The 21,516-nt window shown below is 34.2% G+C and overlaps 1 protein-coding gene across 3 annotated transcripts; it reads right to left on the minus strand.

Annotated features, from left to right (window-relative positions):
* Window positions 1-319: 319 nt before the first annotated feature.
* On the minus strand, window positions 320-18,751 carry LOC132110389 (egl nine homolog 1-like). Of its 3 annotated transcripts, none has more exons than XM_059516950.1 (5): window positions 17,816-18,751; window positions 6,929-7,048; window positions 1,645-1,781; window positions 1,455-1,522; window positions 320-830 (listed from the first exon to the last, which is right to left on the minus strand). In XM_059516950.1, exons 1-5 carry the CDS (start codon window positions 18,734-18,736, stop codon window positions 781-783), a joined length of 1,296 nt encoding a protein of 431 aa, XP_059372933.1. In that variant the 5' UTR covers window positions 18,737-18,751; the 3' UTR covers window positions 320-780. The 3 variants fall into 3 exon arrangements, with proteins under 3 accessions (XP_059372933.1, XP_059372932.1, XP_059372934.1); XM_059516949.1 differs by having other exon boundaries at window positions 320-836; XM_059516951.1 differs by lacking the exons at window positions 320-830; window positions 1,455-1,522 and adding an exon at window positions 6,610-6,691 and having other exon boundaries at window positions 1,648-1,781.
* Between the last annotated feature and the right edge of the window lie 2,765 nt (window positions 18,752-21,516).

The raw sequence follows: 21,516 nt of genomic DNA on the forward strand, positions 1-21,516 counted from the left end.
AATTAAATAGCAGCAGAAGGTCTTGCTTATAATAAAATAACAGGGTTTACAATTGATTTATATAAGCACTAAATTCAGTTTCATGATTTAACTTGGACAGCACAGAAATTCCATTTAGTTTTTTCTTGTTTCAGAATATTGTTTAAAAGAGACACAATGTCTAAAAAGCAAACAGGCTTTAATATTGTCAAAATTAGACAATAACGTGCAGTTCATCACAGACAATAACACTCAATGGACTCGCACTGACCTAGTGCATGTAAGAACGTAAAGCTGTAGAATTGCAGATGACATCCCCATGATGCATCTGCCAGCACACAGTCCTGAATGAACATGCTGAAAGTTCACTGCCTCTCGGGCATTGACTGTATTTCAATATGAATAGATGATCCGATCAGTTCTGATGCAGCGATGAGAAACAACATGCATGGATGTGCAGCTTGATTCACAACGATCAGGTCAAAATGCAGGAACTCATCCCAGAACCGAAAGCAAAAGGCTTTTTAAACATTCCTCAGAAGCAGTTGTGACTCCAGTCACATGAGAAGCGTTAATGCAATGCAGAGTACTGTACCTTTTAAAACCAAAAATGAAACCAACGGTGTCGTATTTAAAGGTTTTCTGATAATGCAATTCTGCAGAGCTTTAAATCTCTGTTACTTGAAGCTTCCACTCCTTTTTTCGTCACAGACAACCGCAGCCTTTTCTGACACGCTCTTCTTTTTCTTTCTCCTCCATGAAGCTGGCAACCAGGAAAAGTCCGGATTAATGATAATTTGATTAGCTTGGTTCAGACGGCTTGTTTAGCTCCACCTTCACTCCTTTTTCACCTGCACCTTTCCAAAAAGACAACCATGAGAAGGAAAGAAAACAAACATTACCCTCAGGATCTTTAACTTGCACAAAGCATGTGTTTGTTCGGTTTTAAGAAACAAAACCAAAACACTACAGGAATAGTTAAGCCAAAAAATAAACATTTGCTGAAAATGTAATCACCGTCAGGCCATCCAAGAATAACATGAGTTTGTTTCTTCATCAGACTTGGAGAAATCTAGCATTGCATCCCTTGCTCAACAATCCACTGCAAGTGAATGGGTGCCGTCAGAATGGATCATTGGTATTTTAGCCAGAAGTTAAAACGCTTTAATGATGGATTAGTTTCTTACAAACACACAGCTTTTGATTTCTCAAGTCATTAACTGATGGACTGGAGTGCTGTGGATTATTGTGATGTTTTTATCTGCTCTCATTCTGACGGCACCCATTCACTACAGAGCAAATGATGCAATGCTACATTTCTCCAAATCTGATGAAGAAACAAACTCATCCTTATCTTGAATGTCCTTTGTGGCTTTTATACTGAAACAAAGTTTGCTCAAACTCTTCTATTGTGTTCCACAGAAAATAATAATGACAGTATTTTATTTTGGGCTGAACTATCCCACTGAACTTACCTGTTTGGTACTTTTCTTTAGCTCTCGCCCTTTCATCAGCATCAAAATACCACACGGTAATTGCATATCTACACATTGAGAAAGACAAAGTTTATGAGTTATAAAACAAGACTAGACCAAGAACACATGAGGAGAAAAGTAACTGTATGTGTAGAGTGTGTTTGTCATGTGCTTTAGAGATGATGATGACCTTGTATCATACGCAGCCTGGACCTCATGAGGGTTTCGTCTATCAGACCAGAATAAAACCAAGCGGTCAAATTTAGGTTCGATGTCTGCAAACTGAGCTTTACCCTCTGGAAATATTCGCAGTACACCCCCATTTACCTGAAAACACCAATAACAGAGATCTCAATTATGAGCTCAGGTTTATCATTTAACAAAGCATCAAAAATGCAATCTCACTTACTTAAAATTCTTATTGTGAAAACACCCAAACAATGAGTGTGATAACATGCACAGGTTTGACATGTAAAATACTATAATGTCAATAAGCACAAAAAAATCATTTGTTTGAAAATAATCAGTTCGTAAAAACGAGAAAAAAACAATGGTTTATAGTAAAGGACTTGCCATGGAAATATGTTGTGTTCCAATCAATTTGACCCAGAGATGATTTCTTTTTCCAGAAGATGCTAGTGAATGCTATTGCATTTGACTAAAACCTAATGACAAATTTTGTGCATTGTCAAATTTTAAATAACACTTTAGAATAGGCAATACAAGAGTTTTTCCTGAACAAACTCCTAATTTGCAGCTTATTAACAATAAGTAGTTGTTAATTTTATTTATGGTGCATAAAATATGGTCATGCAAAATAAGACATTAATATGTGCTTTATAAGAAATGATAAACAGCCAATATGCTAGTAATATGCATGCTAATAAGCAACTAGTAAATAGTAAGAACTGGTCCTTAAAATAAAGTGCTAGCAAAATTTTAAGCGCTTCAACAAAAATGCAAGCTTCACGTTTTTGCATTTAAACTCTCTTAAATGTTTTGCCTGTAGAGTTGTTTCCAAATTCCTTAGCATATCCAAAACCTCAGAACAACTTGATGATGTAACAGAAACTATGGACTCTCTCTTTTCTAGCACTTTAAATAAAGTTGCTCCTTTATGCTTAAGGAAGGTTAAGGAAAACAGTTTGACACCATGGTATAATGAGCATACTCGCACCCTAAAGAGAGCAGCCCGAAAAATGGAGCGCAGCTGGAGGAAAACAAAACTAGAGGTATTTCGTATTGCTTGGCGGGAAAGTAACATATTCTACAGAGAAGCATTAAAAACTGCTAGATCCGATTACTTTTCTTCTCTTTTAGAAGAAAACAAACATAACCCCAGGTATTTATTCAATACAGTGTCTAAATTAACGAAAAATAAAGCCTCAACAAGTGTTGACATTTCCCAACACCACAGCAGTAATGAGTTTATGAACTACTTTACTTCTAAAATCGATACTATTAGAGATAAAATTGCAACCATTCAGTCGTCAGCTACAGTATCACATCAGACAGTGCACTATAGACCCCCTGAGGAACAGTTCCACTCATTCTCTACCATAGAAGAGGAAGAATTGTATAAACTTGTTAAATTATCTAAACCAACAACATGTATGTTTGACCCTATACCATCTAAGCCCCTAAAAGAGGTGCTTCCAGAAGTCATAGATCCTCTTCTGTCTATTATTAATTCCTCATTATCATTAGGATATGTCCCCAAAACCTTCAAACTGGCTGTTATTAAGCCTCTCATCAAAAAACCACAACTTGACCCCAAAGAACTAGTTAATTATAGACCAATCTCGAATCTCCCTTTTCTGTCCAAGATACTAGAAAAGGTGGTATCCACACAATTATATTCCTTCTTAAAGAAAAATGGTATATGTGAGGATTTCCAGTCAGGATTTAGACCGTATCATAGTTCTGAGACTGCTCTTCTTAGAGTTACAAATGATCTGCTCTTATCATCTGATCGTGGGTGTATCTCTCTGTTAGTTTTATTGGATCTTAGTGCTGCGTTTGACACAATTGATCACAACATTCTTTTGCATAGACTTGAACACTTTGTTGGCAGCAGTGGAAGTGCATTAGCATGGTTTAAATCGTACTTATATAACCGCCATCAGTTCGTAGCAGTGAATGAAGATGTATCATATCGATCACAAGTGCAGTATGGAGTACCTCAAGGCTCAGTACTAGGGCCGCTACTCTTCACGCTTTATATGTTACCCTTGGGAGATATCATCAGGAAACATGGTGTTAGCTTTCACTGTTATGCGGATGATACTCAGCTCTATATTTCTTTGCGGCCCGGTGAAACACACCAATTTGAAAAACTAATGTAATGCATAGTCGATATAAAAAACTGGATGACGAGTAATTTCTTAGTGCTAAATTCTGAAAAAACAGAGGTGTTAATTATAGGACCTAAAAACTCTGCTTGTAATAACCTAGAACACTGTCTTAGACTTGATGGTTGCTCTGTCAATTCTTCGTCATCAGTTAGGAACCTAGGTGTGCTACTTGATCGCAATCTTTCCTTAGAAAGCCACGTTTCTAGCATTTGTAAAACTGCATTTTTCCATCTCAAAAATATATCTAAATTACGGTCTATGCTCTCAATGTCAAATGCAGAAATGTTAATCCATGCATTTATGACCTCAAGGTTAGATTATTGTAATGCTTTATTGGGTTGTTCTGCACGCTTAGTAAACAAACTACAGCTAGTCCAAAATGCAGCAGCAAGAGTTCTTACTAGAAACAGGAAGTATGACCATATTAGCCCGGTCCTGTCAACACTGCACTGGCTCCTTATCAAACATCGTATAGATTTTAAAATATTGCTTATTACTTCTAAAGCCCTGAATGGTTTAGCACCTCAGTATTTGAATGAGCTCCTTTTACATTATAATCCTCTACGTCCGCTACGTTCTCAAAACTCAGGCAATTTGATAATACCTAGAATATCAAAATCAACTGCGGGCGGCAGATCCTTTTCCTATTTGGCTCCTAAACTCTGGAATTACCTACCTAACATTGTTCGGGAGGCAGACACACTCTTGCAGTTTAAATCTAGATTAAAGACCCATCTCTTTAACCTGGTTTACACATTACATACTAATATGCTTTTAACATCCAAATCCGTTAAAGGATTTTTAGGCTGCATTAATTAGGTAAACCGGAACCGGAAACACTTCCCATAACACCCTATGTACTTATCATTAGAAGAATGGCATCTACGCTAATATTAGTCTGTTTCTCTCTTATTCCGAGGTCACCGCAGCCACACCGTGACATCACTGAATTCAACGATGAACTGCCTTTAACTGTCATTATTGACACACTGTTTTCCTAATGAATGTTGTTCAGTTGCTTTGACGCAATGTATTTTGTTTAATGCGCTATATAAATAAAGGTGTCTTGACTTTCCGTTGTGAATGCATTACTGTAAATGCAATTTAAGGTTTTTTATTTCAATGCGGTTTTCAAACCAACGTGATCTCGCGCTTGCGTGACTGCTGATAATACAGTCGACTCAGCAGTGCGTGACTGGAGCTTTTTTAGTGATAATGATAAATTCCATTAGCAGAAACAACAGAGCGACACAAACAATGAGAGGCCAGGTCTGGAGGAGGTTAGGATAGGAAACGGCAGCGGAACGCGGCCTTCCTGAAGAGGGACGAGAGGTAAAGGCCACATGCTGGAGAAAGAGACTGCTGAGGGCGCGAGAATTAACCGCGGGGCCGCGCCGCTCGCACGCACGCTTCTCTCCGTGGAGCTGAACGCACGCGCTTTATGCAGGTACACAGTGAATGCGCACATATGCACGTGCACTCAAGCGCAGAAGCATCAGGGAAATAGACTTTAAAGTGCTGTGAAGTGCAGCTATTGTACCCCCACCACCCAAGATGCTTAAAAAAAGTTAGTTAACCCAATATCATAATAATCATTATGACCCAACAAATCTTTCTGATAACAGACAAAAATATTATTTAAGACAGTGTTATTTTAGAATTCGTTTTGATTAATTATCTGTTTTAATTCATTTTAGGTAGAAGTTTTTATCATTTTGTAGTGTGGTTTTGTTCTTTTTTTAAAATAATAAATGTTTAGAAAGTTTTTTCATTTTTGTTTTAGTTTTGGATATTTTAGTACATCAAGTTAAACGCAATGAAGATGCAGAAATATAAAAGGTTTGTTTTTTTATATTTAAAGTTTAAATGTGTTTTTATATTTATAGTTTATATAGTTTTACGCTTATATTTTAAGGTAAAATAAAAATGATTTATGGTTAGAATTTTAGGCGACTATAATAATTCTGATCTGATAACACGCGACTGAATATATTGTTTTACTTTTTTTTGATTCTATAAATACTTGTATAAAAAACACACACACACACACATATATATAATTTTTTTATGGGATAGTATTTATGTGTGTATGTTTGTGTAGAAGGTATTTATTTACTATAATAAAAATGAGAAATATATAATGTAATGCTATTAAATAAAATCTATTTTTGCAAGAAATATACAATCACATCAGCATATAAAAGTTACAGTATTGACACTGCAAAATCGACAAACTCTGTAAAAGTAAACAATAAAATTTAATTATTACATTAAATTAAATAAAATTCTTACATAGTAATTGCAATGTCAATTCTACGTTATTTAATAATAATAATTAATTATTAATTATTATTATTATATAGAATATTAACTCGTCAAATTACATATTCCCAAATATATATATATATATATATATATATATATATATATATATATATATATATATATATATATATATATATATATATATATAAATAAAAAAGAGGCGACTAACTTTAAATATTAAACTTTTTTGTGTAACATCTTAAATAATTTCTGCCTTCTGAAAATCTAGTCTAGAAAAAGAAGAAAAGAAAACAGGATCATGACAGCAAGTAAGAGTCACATGACCTGTGTTTTTCACCTTTGTAACCAAGCAACTAAAGTAAATATGATGGATATTATGTATGAAACAGAACTGGAATGCAGTCAATGAACAAGAAAACAAACACAGCATTAAAAAAAAAATGGTTTGATAGGACATTTATGCAAACTTTACAAAGTATCCTGAATTAATTGCATGCTTTGTGTGCGAGCAGCACCATGGTTTTCTCTTCTAATGAGTCTCGTGCCTCATTTCCGTGACTCGGTGAGCTGTTTTAGGATCTCTCCTCCTGGTTTTCTCTGGAGAATATAATTGCTGAGGTTAATGGGATTAGGCTGAAATGATGCAGGCATACCGGCACGTATGCAGACCCTGGACATTCAGCAAATGATGCATGCTTTAAACACCGCAAAGCCATAAACTCTTCCAGAAGAGGATGCAATATGTCTCAATTTAAAAGTCCAGGAAGATTTGTTTAAATCTTATTTTTTTAATATCAAAATCACATTTATAGATGTTAAAGATGATTTACGTACCTTGGCATCCCAATTCTTATTAAGGTAATATATGCATGTGACACATCTCCCATCTCCATTCGGGTTGTCCACATGGCGCACATAACCAGAGCCTTTACCTGGATAACATGCCACCATCGCCTGAGAACAAAACCGCCAAAACAATTCAAGTCAGTTGCACTCATTTTTAATGCATTTTTACTCTTTTTTGCTCCCTCATTATGTAAAGTAAAAAAAAAACATGTTTTGTTATACAAAATACAATTTTATACATGGGAAATATTTTATATTTTACAATATAAAATATATTTAAGTCTCATCAAATAATACCACAATGTAAATATATTTTAAACGGCTAAAAAATTTTTTTATATTAAAATTAAAATTTAATTTAATGATTTATGAATTTAATGATTTTTAAATTATTTAAAATGTTATTTATTTATTTAGTTAGTTATTTAATTATTCATCCATCCATCCATCCATCCGTCCATCCATTCACTCACTCATTTATTTATTTAACTTTTTAATTATTTGGGTGAATACAAAAAATATTTTGGCATAATATAAAAAAATGAACTGTGTTAGAAATGTGTTAAAAAAAACAAACAATGTATAAATACTTTACAAAAAAACATAACTGCCATAAGTTATATAAGCCATAAATTATTATTAAAATAAATACCTAAGTTTTTACCTAAATATAAAAATATTGTATTAAATAAATATTTTTTAAATGCAATAAATTTAATACTCAATACTTACTTTTTTTTCTTTTTTTTTAATAAACGTGTGTGTATTGAGTTACAGATATCACATAAAAATGACTACTACAATATGATTTTTGACCAATTCATGCAGCTTTAATAACAGAAACCACTTTATTTGAAGTCCAGTCGTATCAGTTTAAGTTAAAAGCATGGGGCTGATTTGAGAGGAATGATATGTGCTGCATTGTTGAGAAAAAACAGATTGTTGAGACTGATGTTTTCAAGCCAAATCAGCACTGTCAGTGTTTCACATCAGATATCAAGCAAGTTTTTCCACATTCTAGACACATTAATACAAAACCATAGCAACATTATAACAAACGTCCTAAACACTAGAGTCCCGCCTGCGCTCTTCTGCCAGAAGTAATGACCGACTGGAAGTGCGTAATGAAAACATACGTCTCAGTTTCCTCAGCATTTGCTGTGATTTCCCTCATTTACAATGTGGAAGGATTTAAGGTTAAATGAACATTAATAAAACCATGAACACTTTGGAGTAAAGACACAGGACACAGACAAGTTAAAGTGACATTAAAGAAAAGTGAATCAGTACAAAACTAACCAGACAAAGCATCTACAAACAGACGTTTCTGTCCAAATCATTTAAAATCACTTTAAGATCCAATGCTATGAAAAAAATAGAATAAAATGAAATCAGGACCAACAAGTTCTAAAACAATAACAATAGAATTTAAAGCACCACCAGAGGCAAGAAAGAGGCACTTAAATTCATCATTTTAAAAACAAATAAAACAAATATAAATGTAATTGAACGATTAATGAATTTAAATTTTTTTTTTTTAATTTAAATAATTTTTAAAAATACAATTTATATTATTATTATTACTAATATTATTATTATTATTATAGTTGTTTAGGTGAATATGAATAGAATATATGAATATATATATATAATAGTTTTTTTGAATTCTCGACATTAAAAATTCCGTCAGTACCAATACGACCACAATTTAACAATAATTAAATAAATACATAAGTAAATCTTTATAATTTTAATGAAATGATTGATGAAATTAATGACTCTTAAATGATTAAAAAGGCACTTTTTAAAAATGTTTTTTAGTTATTATTTGGCTGAATACAAAAAATGCTCTAAAATAAGAAGTACATATTTTGCTATACAAATTTTCTATTAATTCGATAAATTAAAATTCATTAAATCAGTACGAAAACTGCCACAATGTATGAATTCTTTACAAACACTCTTCCATAAACTTAATTTGAGTGTCATGGTTTTTAAACTATCTTTTTTTTTTAATAAGAAAAAAAGTTAATTATTTGAGATTATTTTTTCCTTAATATAAAAAAATAAGAAATTATTTATGTATTTTTAAATGCAATGCATTTAACTCAGTACAATTTTCCACAATGCACAAAAAAAAAATTATATATATATATATATATATAATTTTTATTTTTTTTGCATTGTGGTAGTATTTGTTGTGTGTGTGTGTGTGTGTGTGTGTGTGTGACTTTTGATAGCACATGGGTGCAGCTCTCTGCAGGACAATGTAACGGTGTAAGCACAGGTCTCACACACTCCAGGCAGTCTGACTCTGAAGGCTGGACTGGGCAGCTGCTTGGCAATATTTCCTGAGCGTCACAACATTTCGTGCTTTAACCCTCACTGCCAAACCTCCACCTCCATGTGTGAGTGCTAAAGTCAGAGATGAACTGATCTGAACCCCGGATGCTTGGCCTCCTGCCAGAGGAAGCAGTATTTTAATGATCCTGCTACGTGCGGCGCGTGAGGGAGGCCGAGACCGAGGAGATGAGCTCGAGATGAGGACACACATCATCTGTCACTGCCTGAGAAAGTGTGAGGTCTGGCACACAAAAGGACAGGATACTAGATTAAAAAATGATGATAAATCACGGATTCAGCTCGGCGTTGCTGAAATGTGTTCTTGTCGGCGTGGGTCAGCTACGAGGCGAGCACATGGGAGGGGTTTGACTTCAAAACCGAATGAATAAACAGAAACACACGAACCTTCCCCCGTAAGGCCCTTCCACTCACTTCCCGTAAAAACTCCTGAAAACAAAACCACTGAGACGTGTTCAGCAGATAGTGTGTGTTTCCTCAAGACGCCTTCAGCAGCCAATCCACAAATGTCACTCAGTTTGAGGATTCCTAAACGATTAGGTTACTTTAGTTAAGAAAAAAACGCTATTAAAGAACAATTGTGAAAAACAAATGATCTGTTGCATAAATGTCACTTAATGGTTTTTAAATAACTAAAAATATTAAGTATTTGGAGAGAAAATAAAAATCAACAGATTTGCAGCACTTAATGAGTTTAAATAATAAAAAGCGTAATAAACAAATTCACAATTCTATACATTTCATTTAAAAGGTATTGAGTTTGAAATGAATAAAAATACACTTTTTAAAATAAGATGCTAATTTGTTTGGGTGAATATGAAAAACTAAATCAACAAATTTAAATGATTTTAAAATGGTTATACTCTTTTTGTTAAGATATTAATGATTTTTAAATAATAAAACAATATTAAAAAAAAACAATTTTAATGATTTTTAAATGATTATACACTTAAAAAAATAAGATATAAATTATTTGGTTGAAAATGTAAAACAAAATCAACAAATTCTCAATTTCATACATTTCACTTAATGATTTAATGATTTTTAAATGGTTATATTCTTTTTAAATATATTAATTATTTTTAAATAATAAAAAAAATAAACAAAATATTTTGATGATTTTTAAATGATTATATATTTTTTAAAAGATATAAACAATTCTTAAATAATAAAAAATAATAATAAACTATTTTAATGATTTTTTAAATTAGTATATTCTTTTTTAAAGATATTAATGATTTTTAAATACTAAAAAAATATTTTAATGATTTTTAAATGACTTAAAACTTAAGATGTTAATTATTTGGGCGAATATGTATGACAAAAATCAACAAATTCTCAATTTAATACATTTCACTTAATGATTTTGAAATGATAAAAAATATGCATTTAAAAAAAAAGATATTAATGTATTGGGTCAGTATAAAAAAAACGCTAAATGAACATTCATAATTAAGTTTCACAGCTTTTTTAAAACTCACTTTAAAGTCAATTGTTACTCTGATGTCTGAAATACTTGTTTCTGATTGGTCAATCCAGGTAACTAGGTTTTCAAATATTTATGTTTAATGAATTTTATACACATTTTATCCTTCAATTCAAATCACTATTTCACGTCCATGTATTAATTTAATGTAGAAAGTATTTTCCAATGAATACATTAAATTGGAAAGCATTTTTACTAGGACCTTTTCTTTTGACCACATGCTTCATGCTGGAAACTGGATTGTGGATGTGTGTAAGATAACGTACGCCTGGGCCCTTACTGTAAAGGATGTGTTTATGTGGGTGTGTTGCTCCATCCTACTGCTGTCATTCTTCCGCATTCCTCCCAGCCTCATTAACAGGACGATCCGGCCGCTGAGGGATTTTGTTTACATTCCAGTCAGTTTGAGCCGATGTCGGAATACTAAGAGAGTTCCTGCCCTCTGAACTATAAAAGCCCAACAGCAGGATCCCTCATTAGTGATGTGCTGGTCATATAATCTTTAAAACACCATCTAAAAGTATCTCCAGAGTCCACACAGCTGATAAAAACATCATGCAAAAAGCATCACTTGCTCTGGAGTGAATGGGTGCCGTCAGAATGAGAGTTTCACAAGTAATCCACAGCACTCCAGTCCATCAGTGAACATCTGGAGAAGACAAAAGATGAACCACATCCAGCATTAAAGAGTTTTAATGCATGCCGTGTCTGGTCAAAATACGAGTTCATAATCCATTATAAAGCTTCCTCCAGTGAAAAGTCATTTGGTCTGAATCAGGAGAGAAATCTGCACCGTTTAAACATCAAAATCCAGCATTTGTAGCTGGATTTTGTTGTGAGAGACAACAGGAGATGGACTTTTTCCACTGGAGGAAGCGTTATTATGGATTATAGACTCGTATTTTGACCAGAAACAGACGTTTTAAAAGTTAAAACACCTTAATGGTGGATTTGTTGCTTTCGAACACGCAGCTTTTGTCTTCTCCAGATGTTTACTGATGGACTGGAGTGCTGTGGATTGTTGTGATGTTTTATCTACTCTCATTCTGACGGCACCCATTCACTGCAGAGCAAGTGATGCAATGCAAATACATTTCTCCAAATCTGATGAAGAAACAAACTCAGGTTGGCTTGATGGCTTGACTTGGATGGCCTGAGGAGGGGAGGAAATTTACACTTTGGATGCACTTTTCCTTTAAAAGAACCATTAATTTTTTCTTATTCTGAAAAGGTTTAAATCTAGAGAACCTTTTTCATAAAAAATTAACTTTTCGTGCAATGGAAAGGTTGTTAAAGGTTCTTCAAGGAGCCGTGGATGCCAATAAAGAACCTTTATTTTAAAGCAGGAAGTGTACATAATAACATATTTGAGATTAGAACAGAAAAAATTCCTGGTGCATGCTTTGATGCATTGCAGAAAAAAAATGTCTAATGCTTATTCTCTCCATATGCATTGTTTGCATGTCACAATATCCATACAGGATCAGTCTTTCTTCCATCTTGTGTTGATTTTGACAGTAAACAGCGTCAATCTGTTGCATGGTGCGATAAATCATTTTATGGAAAATCAAAGCTTTAGGGTCCTCCAAAACAACTGATTATTGAAGCAATAATATTTGTTTTGGTTGTTTGATAAGAGAAGCTTAGCACAGCTAGCCTCACGCCACGGTTTATTATTGTGTCCAGTACAAACCACGCTCTCAGCTAACCTTTACTGACTCGAATAAACCTCCGAAAAAAATAAATAAAGTAATAACGTAATAGCAACACATAAATAAAATGACAAATGGAGCCTCAATAAAGGTTACTTGGTATGATTAAGGTTATTCATTTTATGTTTTTAAATGATTAATTTAAACTGATGATTTGCTACATATTACTTTTTTTTTTTAAAGTTTAGGACAAATTTAGAAGATTTTAGGGAAAGAAGCTGAGCCTGAATGTTTAAAGGGATAGCTCACGTAAAAGTTGATACAAACAAAAATAAAAATATTTTGAAGAACTGATTTTTGGTGAACTATCTCTTTAATGAAGTCTCAGCATTCCTCATAATGCCTCTGGATATTTTTGATTTTAGAGTGATAATATCTCATTTACAGAGTCCCTCAGGACACAATAATTTCCTTAGTAGGAGGAAAAGGAGGATGACTTGAAGAAAGCCACTGCAAACACCAGCAAAGCATGATTAACCCATGCAGAACAAACATGATGCTGGAGCAATATTAGTATGAAACTATTCCTGATCTGCCACTGATATCAGAAGAAAGAAAAAAATGATTAGTTAATAATAACATATAAAGCATCATCAAATACATCAAATTAATATTGCGTGTAATTTAAACTCACATTTCTGCATTAATTGCAGAATTTAATTTCATTAATTTTTTTAATTAAAATTAAAATTGGGCAGCGTACTTTGCATAGAACTGGATAAGGAGCATACATATTGAAATCAGGTGTGTTTTTATGTGTTTTTTAGTAAATGGAAAGACCTGTTAAGGAGTAAAGCTGTTAAATTGGGCATTTAAAGCACTTCTGAATATTCAGATGCAACCCAATTAGTAGGAACAGCTAACTTTTTAAGTAATGAACTTGTATAATTTATGGCAAAAAATTATTAATCTCATCTACACTGTACATTTTTTTTGTTGTAAATAAAACAAAGAATATTAGACTACATTTATAAATTAAAAAATATGCAATTCCAGTTTTTGCATTTCAACCTTCAGGTTTAATTTGAATTTGTCGTTTCTTTGTAAATAATCATGAAATTTACTAGCAACGAAAGAAATTAAATTCTTCTTATTTTCAATCTGAGCCCCTTTATACAGTAGTCAAGTATTCGTTCAGATTTAATGAATTCTTGCCAATCTAATTAACACATTAACACTAGACAAAAACACTAGATGGTCGACCATAAGACCTCAACAAAAACTGTAAGCATAGCATGCCATTTCTCTCTGATAGTGTAGATGATCTTTGGAGGCTGGCTGATACGATCTACATTAGCAGCAGTCTAGACATTAAGTCAGAAGGGCTTTGGCTCGACCTTATATTAACACGAGAGAGTTACTAGCAATTATGCTTGAACATGTTTGGCATTTCCATGACACACCACCGTGCATCCTCTCTTCCTATTCGTCTGACAGCTGCAAACTGCCAAAACAACCATCTCCTCTCAAGACGGATCTTGGATTTCTGCAAGCAAGCAGCTTTAAAATATAGTTCAGCCAAAAATGTAAAAATTTGCTGATCATTTCCTCACCCTATGATCAAGATTAGAATGAGTTTGTTCCTTCATCTGATTTGGAGAAATGCAGCATTGCATCACTTGCTCTGGAGTGAATGGGTGCCGTCAGAATGAGAGTCTCACAAGTAATCCACAGCACTCCAGTCCATCAGTTAACATCTGGAGAAGACAAAGGCTGTGTGTTTTAGTCCATGATCCATAAATCCATAACGCTTCATCCAGTGAAAAAGTGGTGTGGTCTGGTCTGAATCAGGAGAGAAATCTGCACAGATCAAGCACTGATTACAAGCAAAAAAAAAACAGCTTTAAACAAATATGTGGGTTGATTTTGATGTGAGAGACAACAGGAGATGCTTCTATTATGGATTATGGACTCATATTTTAACCAGAAACGATAGTTTAAAGTTAAAAACATCTTAATGCTGGATTTGTTTCAGCTTTTCGAGATGTTAACTGATGGACTGGAGTGCAGTGGATAACTGTGATGTTTTTATTAGCTGTTTGGACTCTCATTCTGACGGCACCCATTCACTGCAGAGCATCCATTGATGAGACACTGATGCACTGCTACATTTCTCCAAACCTGATTAAGAAACAAACTCATCTACACCTTGGATGGCCTGAGAGTGAGCATATTTTTATTTTGGGGCTATTCCTTTAACATGCAATAGACATTTGAACATAATGCATGAGATAAGTAACCAAACCTATTCTTCATGTTACCAAAAAAAAAAGACTTCATGGACTTCACATGACTATACAGTTGCAAAATGATTCTACAGAGGAAAGACTGAAAGTCCCAATGCTGACGCATGACTTCCCCTTCGCACAAACCAGCAAATTAGTTCAAAAGTCGTTAAAAGCAGGACTCTCTCAGTATGCATTGTTTGCATAGATCCACTCGACACAAAGCATGTTACAGTCGAATCTAAGAGGCTGTCAGCATCATTTACTAACCACTAACCTTCATGTCATTTCAAACCTCTATGACTTTCTTTCTTCCATGGAACTCAAAAAAAAGAGGTTCAAATGAGCTTTCACACTACTGTTTCTGAATATGGATCTCATATCTAAAGTGACGTGCAAGTATTATAAGCTGTAAATAAAACAAAGATTACTGGAGTACGTTTTTGCAAAAAACTGCTATTTCAGTCTTTGTACTTAAACATTTCATGTTTAATCTTCAAGTTGTGTCATTTTAACACAAAGTATTTTTGTTAAAATGAAAACTTTTTTTTAACTTTAAATAAAATATTTTAAAAAATAAAACTTACATTATTTCAGCTAGTTGCTAATGCAACACGTCTCTTTTTCTTTAGTTTATACTGAAATCACAAAATTTAAACTGAAATAAAATAAATGAAATATTAATGACAAAAACAAAAAAATAATAAAACTAACATTTAAATAACAGTGAAAATATATATAATTTTTTTTTCAGTTAACTGGATGTATTTAACTCACTAAAACAGAAATAAAAATCAAATCCAAAAAAATAAACATTTAAATATGAATAAAAATGGTAAAATGACAAAAAACACGAAAATCCTAAAACTAAAATTTGAATAAAATAACAAAATATATATGAGTGAATGTGATTAGAAATCTGTGTGATTTGGCAAAGCCTCAGAGCTTGACAGCTTTGTTTTAATCTCTTTAACTCTTAAAATATAAAGATTTAGACAAGATGCATGGAGACTTAACTTGCTCGATTAAATAAAAGTTAAGTGCCAGAGAAAAAAAAATAAAAACAAGAACTATGAGACCTTGGTTACAACAACAAGATGTAATTGTGGGCTTATACTCAAGGTGAAACTGTATACGTAGTGCTTCTGAGAGAGCTAAACTTCAAGGTAACTTGCATAATGATTTGTAATCCTTGAATATGAAAGAGCGTGGGCTAGCGGGGCGAGATGGGCCTGTCCTCCTGAGGGTCAGACGCTCTCATACTTGAGGCGACCTGAGAGATCAGAGGTCACATGCAAGAAGAAACTTACGCCGAGGCCTGAAAGAGGGTTGCATGCACAAAAACAGGGTTATACAAATGCAAATGTGGCCTTAACACCCACTGACTTTATTCTGGCTACTTTACACAATTTAGAATAATAGTGAAGTCATCAATCTCTACATTTACACTCATTTGTACTCTCAAAAAGGTACAAAACCTGTCACTGGGGTGGTACCTTTTCAATAGGTGCACTTTTGAAGTACTAATATGTGCCTTTAGGGTGAACAAGGTGCAGAAGTCTACCTTTTTGTGAAAGAACCACCCCAGCTTTATTTCTTTAGAGTGAAGTATGGGAATCATGTGATCATGTTATTTTAGTATCTGTGATATACTGTTATTATCTTTGGTAACATTTAGAATTTTATTTTATTTATCTATTTTCATTTTAGTTACATTTTTAGTTATTTTGTTGTGTTTTGACATTTATTACTTTTTTATTAATATATATTTTTGTAATTTTTTTATGTTCAGTTAAATTAATTTCTTTTGATTTTGTATTTGCATTTTAGTTCATGTTTTAAGCAACTTTTATTATTATTTATTCATTTATTATTATTATTATTTTTTTTTTTTTACAATTTTAGGTTTTTAGTTTTAGTTATTTCAAATTAAAGAACACTTTTTTTTCATTTGCTCCAACTTCTGCATTAAAATGCATTCTTTCCTAAAGAACCTACAAAACATGTTTCAAGCATTTCAGCATAATCATTTACATTAGAAAGCTTTTTAGACCATAAAACAAAATTCAGTCAATAGTGTTTAGATTTTTGATTTTTCAAGGGAATAACAACCCATATATAATTTACATTAATGCAGACTTGCATTGCATTCGAGATACATGCATTATCTATGCATTCCCTGGGAATCGAACCCATGACACTTGCCAGTGTTTGTTTGAGATCAATATGTGCTGTTGCAGGCATTTTTTGCAAAGAAAAAGTCTGTTGCGCAAAACTTAAAAAGGCACCAAATCTAAATATAAATACTCACTGTAATTTTCTTTGCAGAAGCTATTACTTTCCAAACAAACCCAAGGAATAAATCGCAATTTGCCAGAAAGAAAAAATGGCAAGAATGCATTAATTCTGGAAATTATGCACTAAATTAAACCAAAATAGTTTCCGAGTAGCTCACATGTTGCTTTCACAATAATTGTATCCAAAATGAACTATGCAAGTCACAAAGTATAATAAATAGTAACTAATATATCAGCCAAGTCACAATGATCAGCATCAGTCTGATAACACTGAAATTATAGCTTTCGTTAATCAAACCAAGCACGACGTGTTGTGACATTTTTATGCTGTTTTTCATTCTTTTTGGAGCTTTACAGCCACTATGAATTCATTGCATGGAAAACATAAGTCATAAATGGAAGAAAGTAAGACATATGGGATTTGAGAGTGAGCAAACACTGTATTAAATCATTTAAAATATATGTAATGTGTGTTCAAAAATATGCATCCATCACTGCATTCATGTAATAACATTGAAATTCTTGCTTTTGTTAATCAGGCAAGCATGTGTATTAAAATAAAAATAACATAAAAGTGCATCTGTTTCAACAAAACAGGGCTGAAGGGTGCAGTTGGAAGAAAAAAGAAGATATTTTGAAGAATGCTGTTTACTTCCATTGTGTGGACAAAAAAATCCAATGGAAGTCAATGGGAACCGAAGCTGTTAGGTTATTTAAAATATCTAATTGTGCTTTGCATAAGAAAGAAATGCATACATAATACACCATCCACGCTATGACTGACGCATACTTACTTTTGTCCTTCCATTTATCGAGTAGTTTCCCAGTTTTCCATTGCAATTCCTGACCAGGTCATCCATGCGACTCATCAAGAAGCAGATCTTCTCGCATCCAGGCTCCTTCCCCTCGATCCAGGTGATTATATCCCCCCTGATGTCCTTAGTAGAGTCACTTTTCTGACTCACCAGCTGTCCTTCAGTGAATTTACCGGTCTGCTGGAGAGCTTTTACGTTCTCCAGAATGGACAGCCCCATGTCTTCACCCAGAAAGTTGTCCACTACACAAATGCCGTGTTTGTTCATGCATGGGACTATATAGTCAGTGGCCAGTTTGTGAGCTTGGGGTTTGGTGGTACTGCTGTCAGCTTCTGAGCTTGCTGTTCTGGTGATCAGATCTTTTGTTTCTGGATCAGCGGGTTTCTCCTGCTGATGTGGAGTTTGTGGCACAGTCTTGGTCTTGTCCGCCTCTATGCAGGTGAGTTTGTGTTCTTTCCAGTGCTGTTTCTGATGCTCCTTGCTGCAGTAGAAAGAGATCCGGCACCGACCACACTTTAAAAGGTTTTCCATCTTTCCACAAAGCTCGCAAAACTGTTTATCCTGGTCCGGATCCTGGTCCGGATCCAGAACCGTAGTGCATTGGTCCATGTTCGCGTTTGCGTGCTGCTGGCCCTTTAAATCCAGTCCTTCCATGCGCGTTCCCGCTGATAACCTCCACGCGCAACGCGTCAGCCTGAACAACTCCAAACGAACAGCGGCGTCCGTTTCATCACACAGCAATATCCGCGCTTTCTCCGTTAAACCAACGGCTGGTTTTGGGATCGTTCCGCGCGAGCTCCATCCCGAAGCCTGCGCGCTCCTCCTCGCGCGTGGTTGTTGTGTGTCGGTCTGCTTTCGGCACGTCTCTAGTACGAGCCAAACCTCTGACGTCAGTCGCATGGGCGTGGCCAAACGGTTGAAAGCTATAAATAGGGCCCGCCTCATTTCATTCATTCACACACAATGAAGAGTGTAAATTGTGTTACTGCTTTCGCGTAAAATGATCTTAAACAGAGTTGTAAAGATTACCTAAAACCATACTTGAGTAAAACTACAGATACCTTACAGTGAAAATTACTCCATTAAGTTATGTCACCAAAACAGCTTGAGCTGATTCAAAGTAGTTAACTCATACTGAACATATAGACTCGAAGATGCATTAATCAAAGAGACACCATCATGGAAGTGAAATCAAGAAAGAGTTTCTTTGTAAGGAGAGCAATCATGTTTATTTTCTAAAACCAAAATAAAAATGAACACTTCAAAATCGCAAAGAAAACTGCTGCAGAAAAAGCAAGGTGCCATGTGTAATTGCAACACTCTTTACAAATGGACAGATAGTTTGTAGAAAATGTAGTGAAGTAGAGAGTATATAAGAGTTACTTATATCTTTGAAACTCAGTAAAACTACAGAGTATCCAAAAAGATACTGAAGTACAGTAATTAAATACATTTACTCAAATACTTTACACCTTAAACACATCTTAAAATGTTAATGCCTTTTTTTAGAAGTAGGTCGTATGGTAGCCTAATTAGTAAGCTTTTGGAGGCTGCAGGTTTTAGTTCAGCTCGACGGGGTCCATACGAGCCGATTTGTTCAAATTAATCTTGAAAGACAAGATAACTTTAGATCCAATGACTTTTATTGTTTTTGCATTAAATTAAATTTTAAACGTGCAGTATGGAATTTTTGGCCACCAGGGGTCACTCAATCAAAACAATAACATGAGACGTACTTTGATGACGTCGGGAAAGAGCGTAGGCTCATGGGAGTTGTTGTTCATTGGAACACGCGCTCTGTCGCTCCCCACATTCCTCACTCATTTTAACTGAGGCCGGCGACACACTGGATGCGTGGCGCAAGCGTCTCAGCTGCGTGGCGTGTCAGTTTTTAATTCGGCTCCCATGTTAATAGGTTAGAGCTTGCAGACTGCCTGTGTGAGACGTGTGTCTCAGGCGCGGCTCAAATCGCGCGGAAAACGTGTGCATGCTAGAAATAGAACCGACGCCTATTTTTCACGCGACACGCGCGCGTGTTGGAAGCGTAAAATATAATAGGAAAATATGTTTGTATGTAATTTTGTACACAAATACATATTAATTCGTGACATTTTGATGTTTGAAAGTCTATAGGTTGACATAAATTCAGATACAAATGTAATTTAAAAAATAAATAAATAATTATCGATTTTCAAATATTGCACCTGTCAAACATAAGTCTATTTTGCCGTCAATACTGTTGACGGTGTCCTTTATCAGTAGGCTTTATATTTATGTTCAACATGAAGTATAGATATTGTTGTCATGAAGACAAGAGCCTGGTCTGTTGGCGGTCTCCCTCTATGTCACCTACAGCAGCAGCAGCAGCGCTGCTATATAATATAATTATATTAATTATAATTAGGCATTATACTCTACATGAGAGCTAGTCCGTCTGCGTTTTACACAAGACATCATCGTTTCACAAAATATATGGATAGATACAGTTAGCTGAATTAATGCATACCTGTTTATTAGAATGCAAGCATCTCTCTGTAGTTTCAGTTTGTCACGAAGCTCTCTCTATCTTGGAAATGCAACTCCAATATTTACCCGTGTCTTGTTTCTTCTCTTGTCCCAAAACCTTCTCAGGTCATTTATTTCACCCGTACGTTTGCGCTTCACAGAACGTGCAGGCAAAGCATAATCATGATCCATAACTAAGTTATTGATTGAGGTATAAATACGAATATAAACAATATAAATATAAAATATAATAGTCTCGACCAAGGCTAGCTACTACTTTTTCTTCTTCGTCTCGTCTTTGCTTCTGTTCACCTTTGTATTTGGCGGTTCCGCAGGAAGTTAGATAAACTAGAGGGGTCAAAGTTTATATGACGCCATAGACGGGCGACAAAACAGAAATAAAGAAACGTGCCGTGTCTTCTAATTAAACTATAATTTTCTCCGGATTTTAAAGTTCGTGGAAACTGTCGGGATAATGTAAGTACACAACAAAAAAATATATATAACATAGATATAGTGATATCTGCTATTTTTAAAGCAGAAAAATTACATATTGTGCCTTTAAGCAACCTGCTAAATTAACTTAATCTACTAGTCTATCCAAAACTAGATTAATTTTTTTATTTATTTATTATTATTTAGGAATTAACCATGCTGATAATCCTATAGAAAAAAATGGTCTTTAGTTGGTTATTACATGGTTGGACTTTTATTAAAATATTAAATAATAAATAAATAATATATAATAAAATGATAAAGAAAATAATACACCAAACAGTAAAAATATGTAACGTAATAAGGAAATATTTTCTTTATACATATTTATAATATCTTTTCACAGGATAAATAGGGCTTTAGGACATGAAAATATGTTTTTTAGATGGGGGTGTCATGAGGATGAGCATATGGGGGTCCATCACATCTAAAAGATTGAAAACTCATGGTCTAAATGGCCAGGTCTGCAAGTGGCCAAGCAAGCAAAAATGGTATGGGATTGCAATAAAATGTGCAGAAATGTCATTAGATGATTCTGAATGTGTATTTTGTTGTACACTGCCCCCTGTAGGAGCATGCTGGCTCTCGTTCAGACAGTGAGGAGACACTGGGCCGCACGTACACAGTGGGCATGAATCCTCCAGACCAAGCTTCACAAGGAGGAACAGTAATCTGATATA

The sequence above is a fragment of the Carassius carassius genome, chromosome 30 (genome assembly GCF_963082965.1).
Source record: "Carassius carassius chromosome 30, fCarCar2.1, whole genome shotgun sequence".
NCBI classification, from domain to species: domain Eukaryota; kingdom Metazoa; phylum Chordata; class Actinopteri; order Cypriniformes; family Cyprinidae; genus Carassius; species Carassius carassius.

Coding starts and splice junctions, on each gene's coding strand:
- LOC132110389 (XM_059516949.1), bottom strand. CDS start 18,736: ATGCGACTGACGTCAGAGGTTTGGCTCGTACTAGAGACGTGCCGAAAG. Junction 7,049..17,815: donor CGATAAATGGAAGGACAAAA/GTAAGTATGCGT, acceptor TTTTGTTCTCAG/GCGATGGTGGCATGTTATCC. Junction 1,523..1,644: donor CAGGCTGCGTATGATACAAG/GTCATCATCATC, acceptor CTCAATGTGTAG/ATATGCAATTACCGTGTGGT.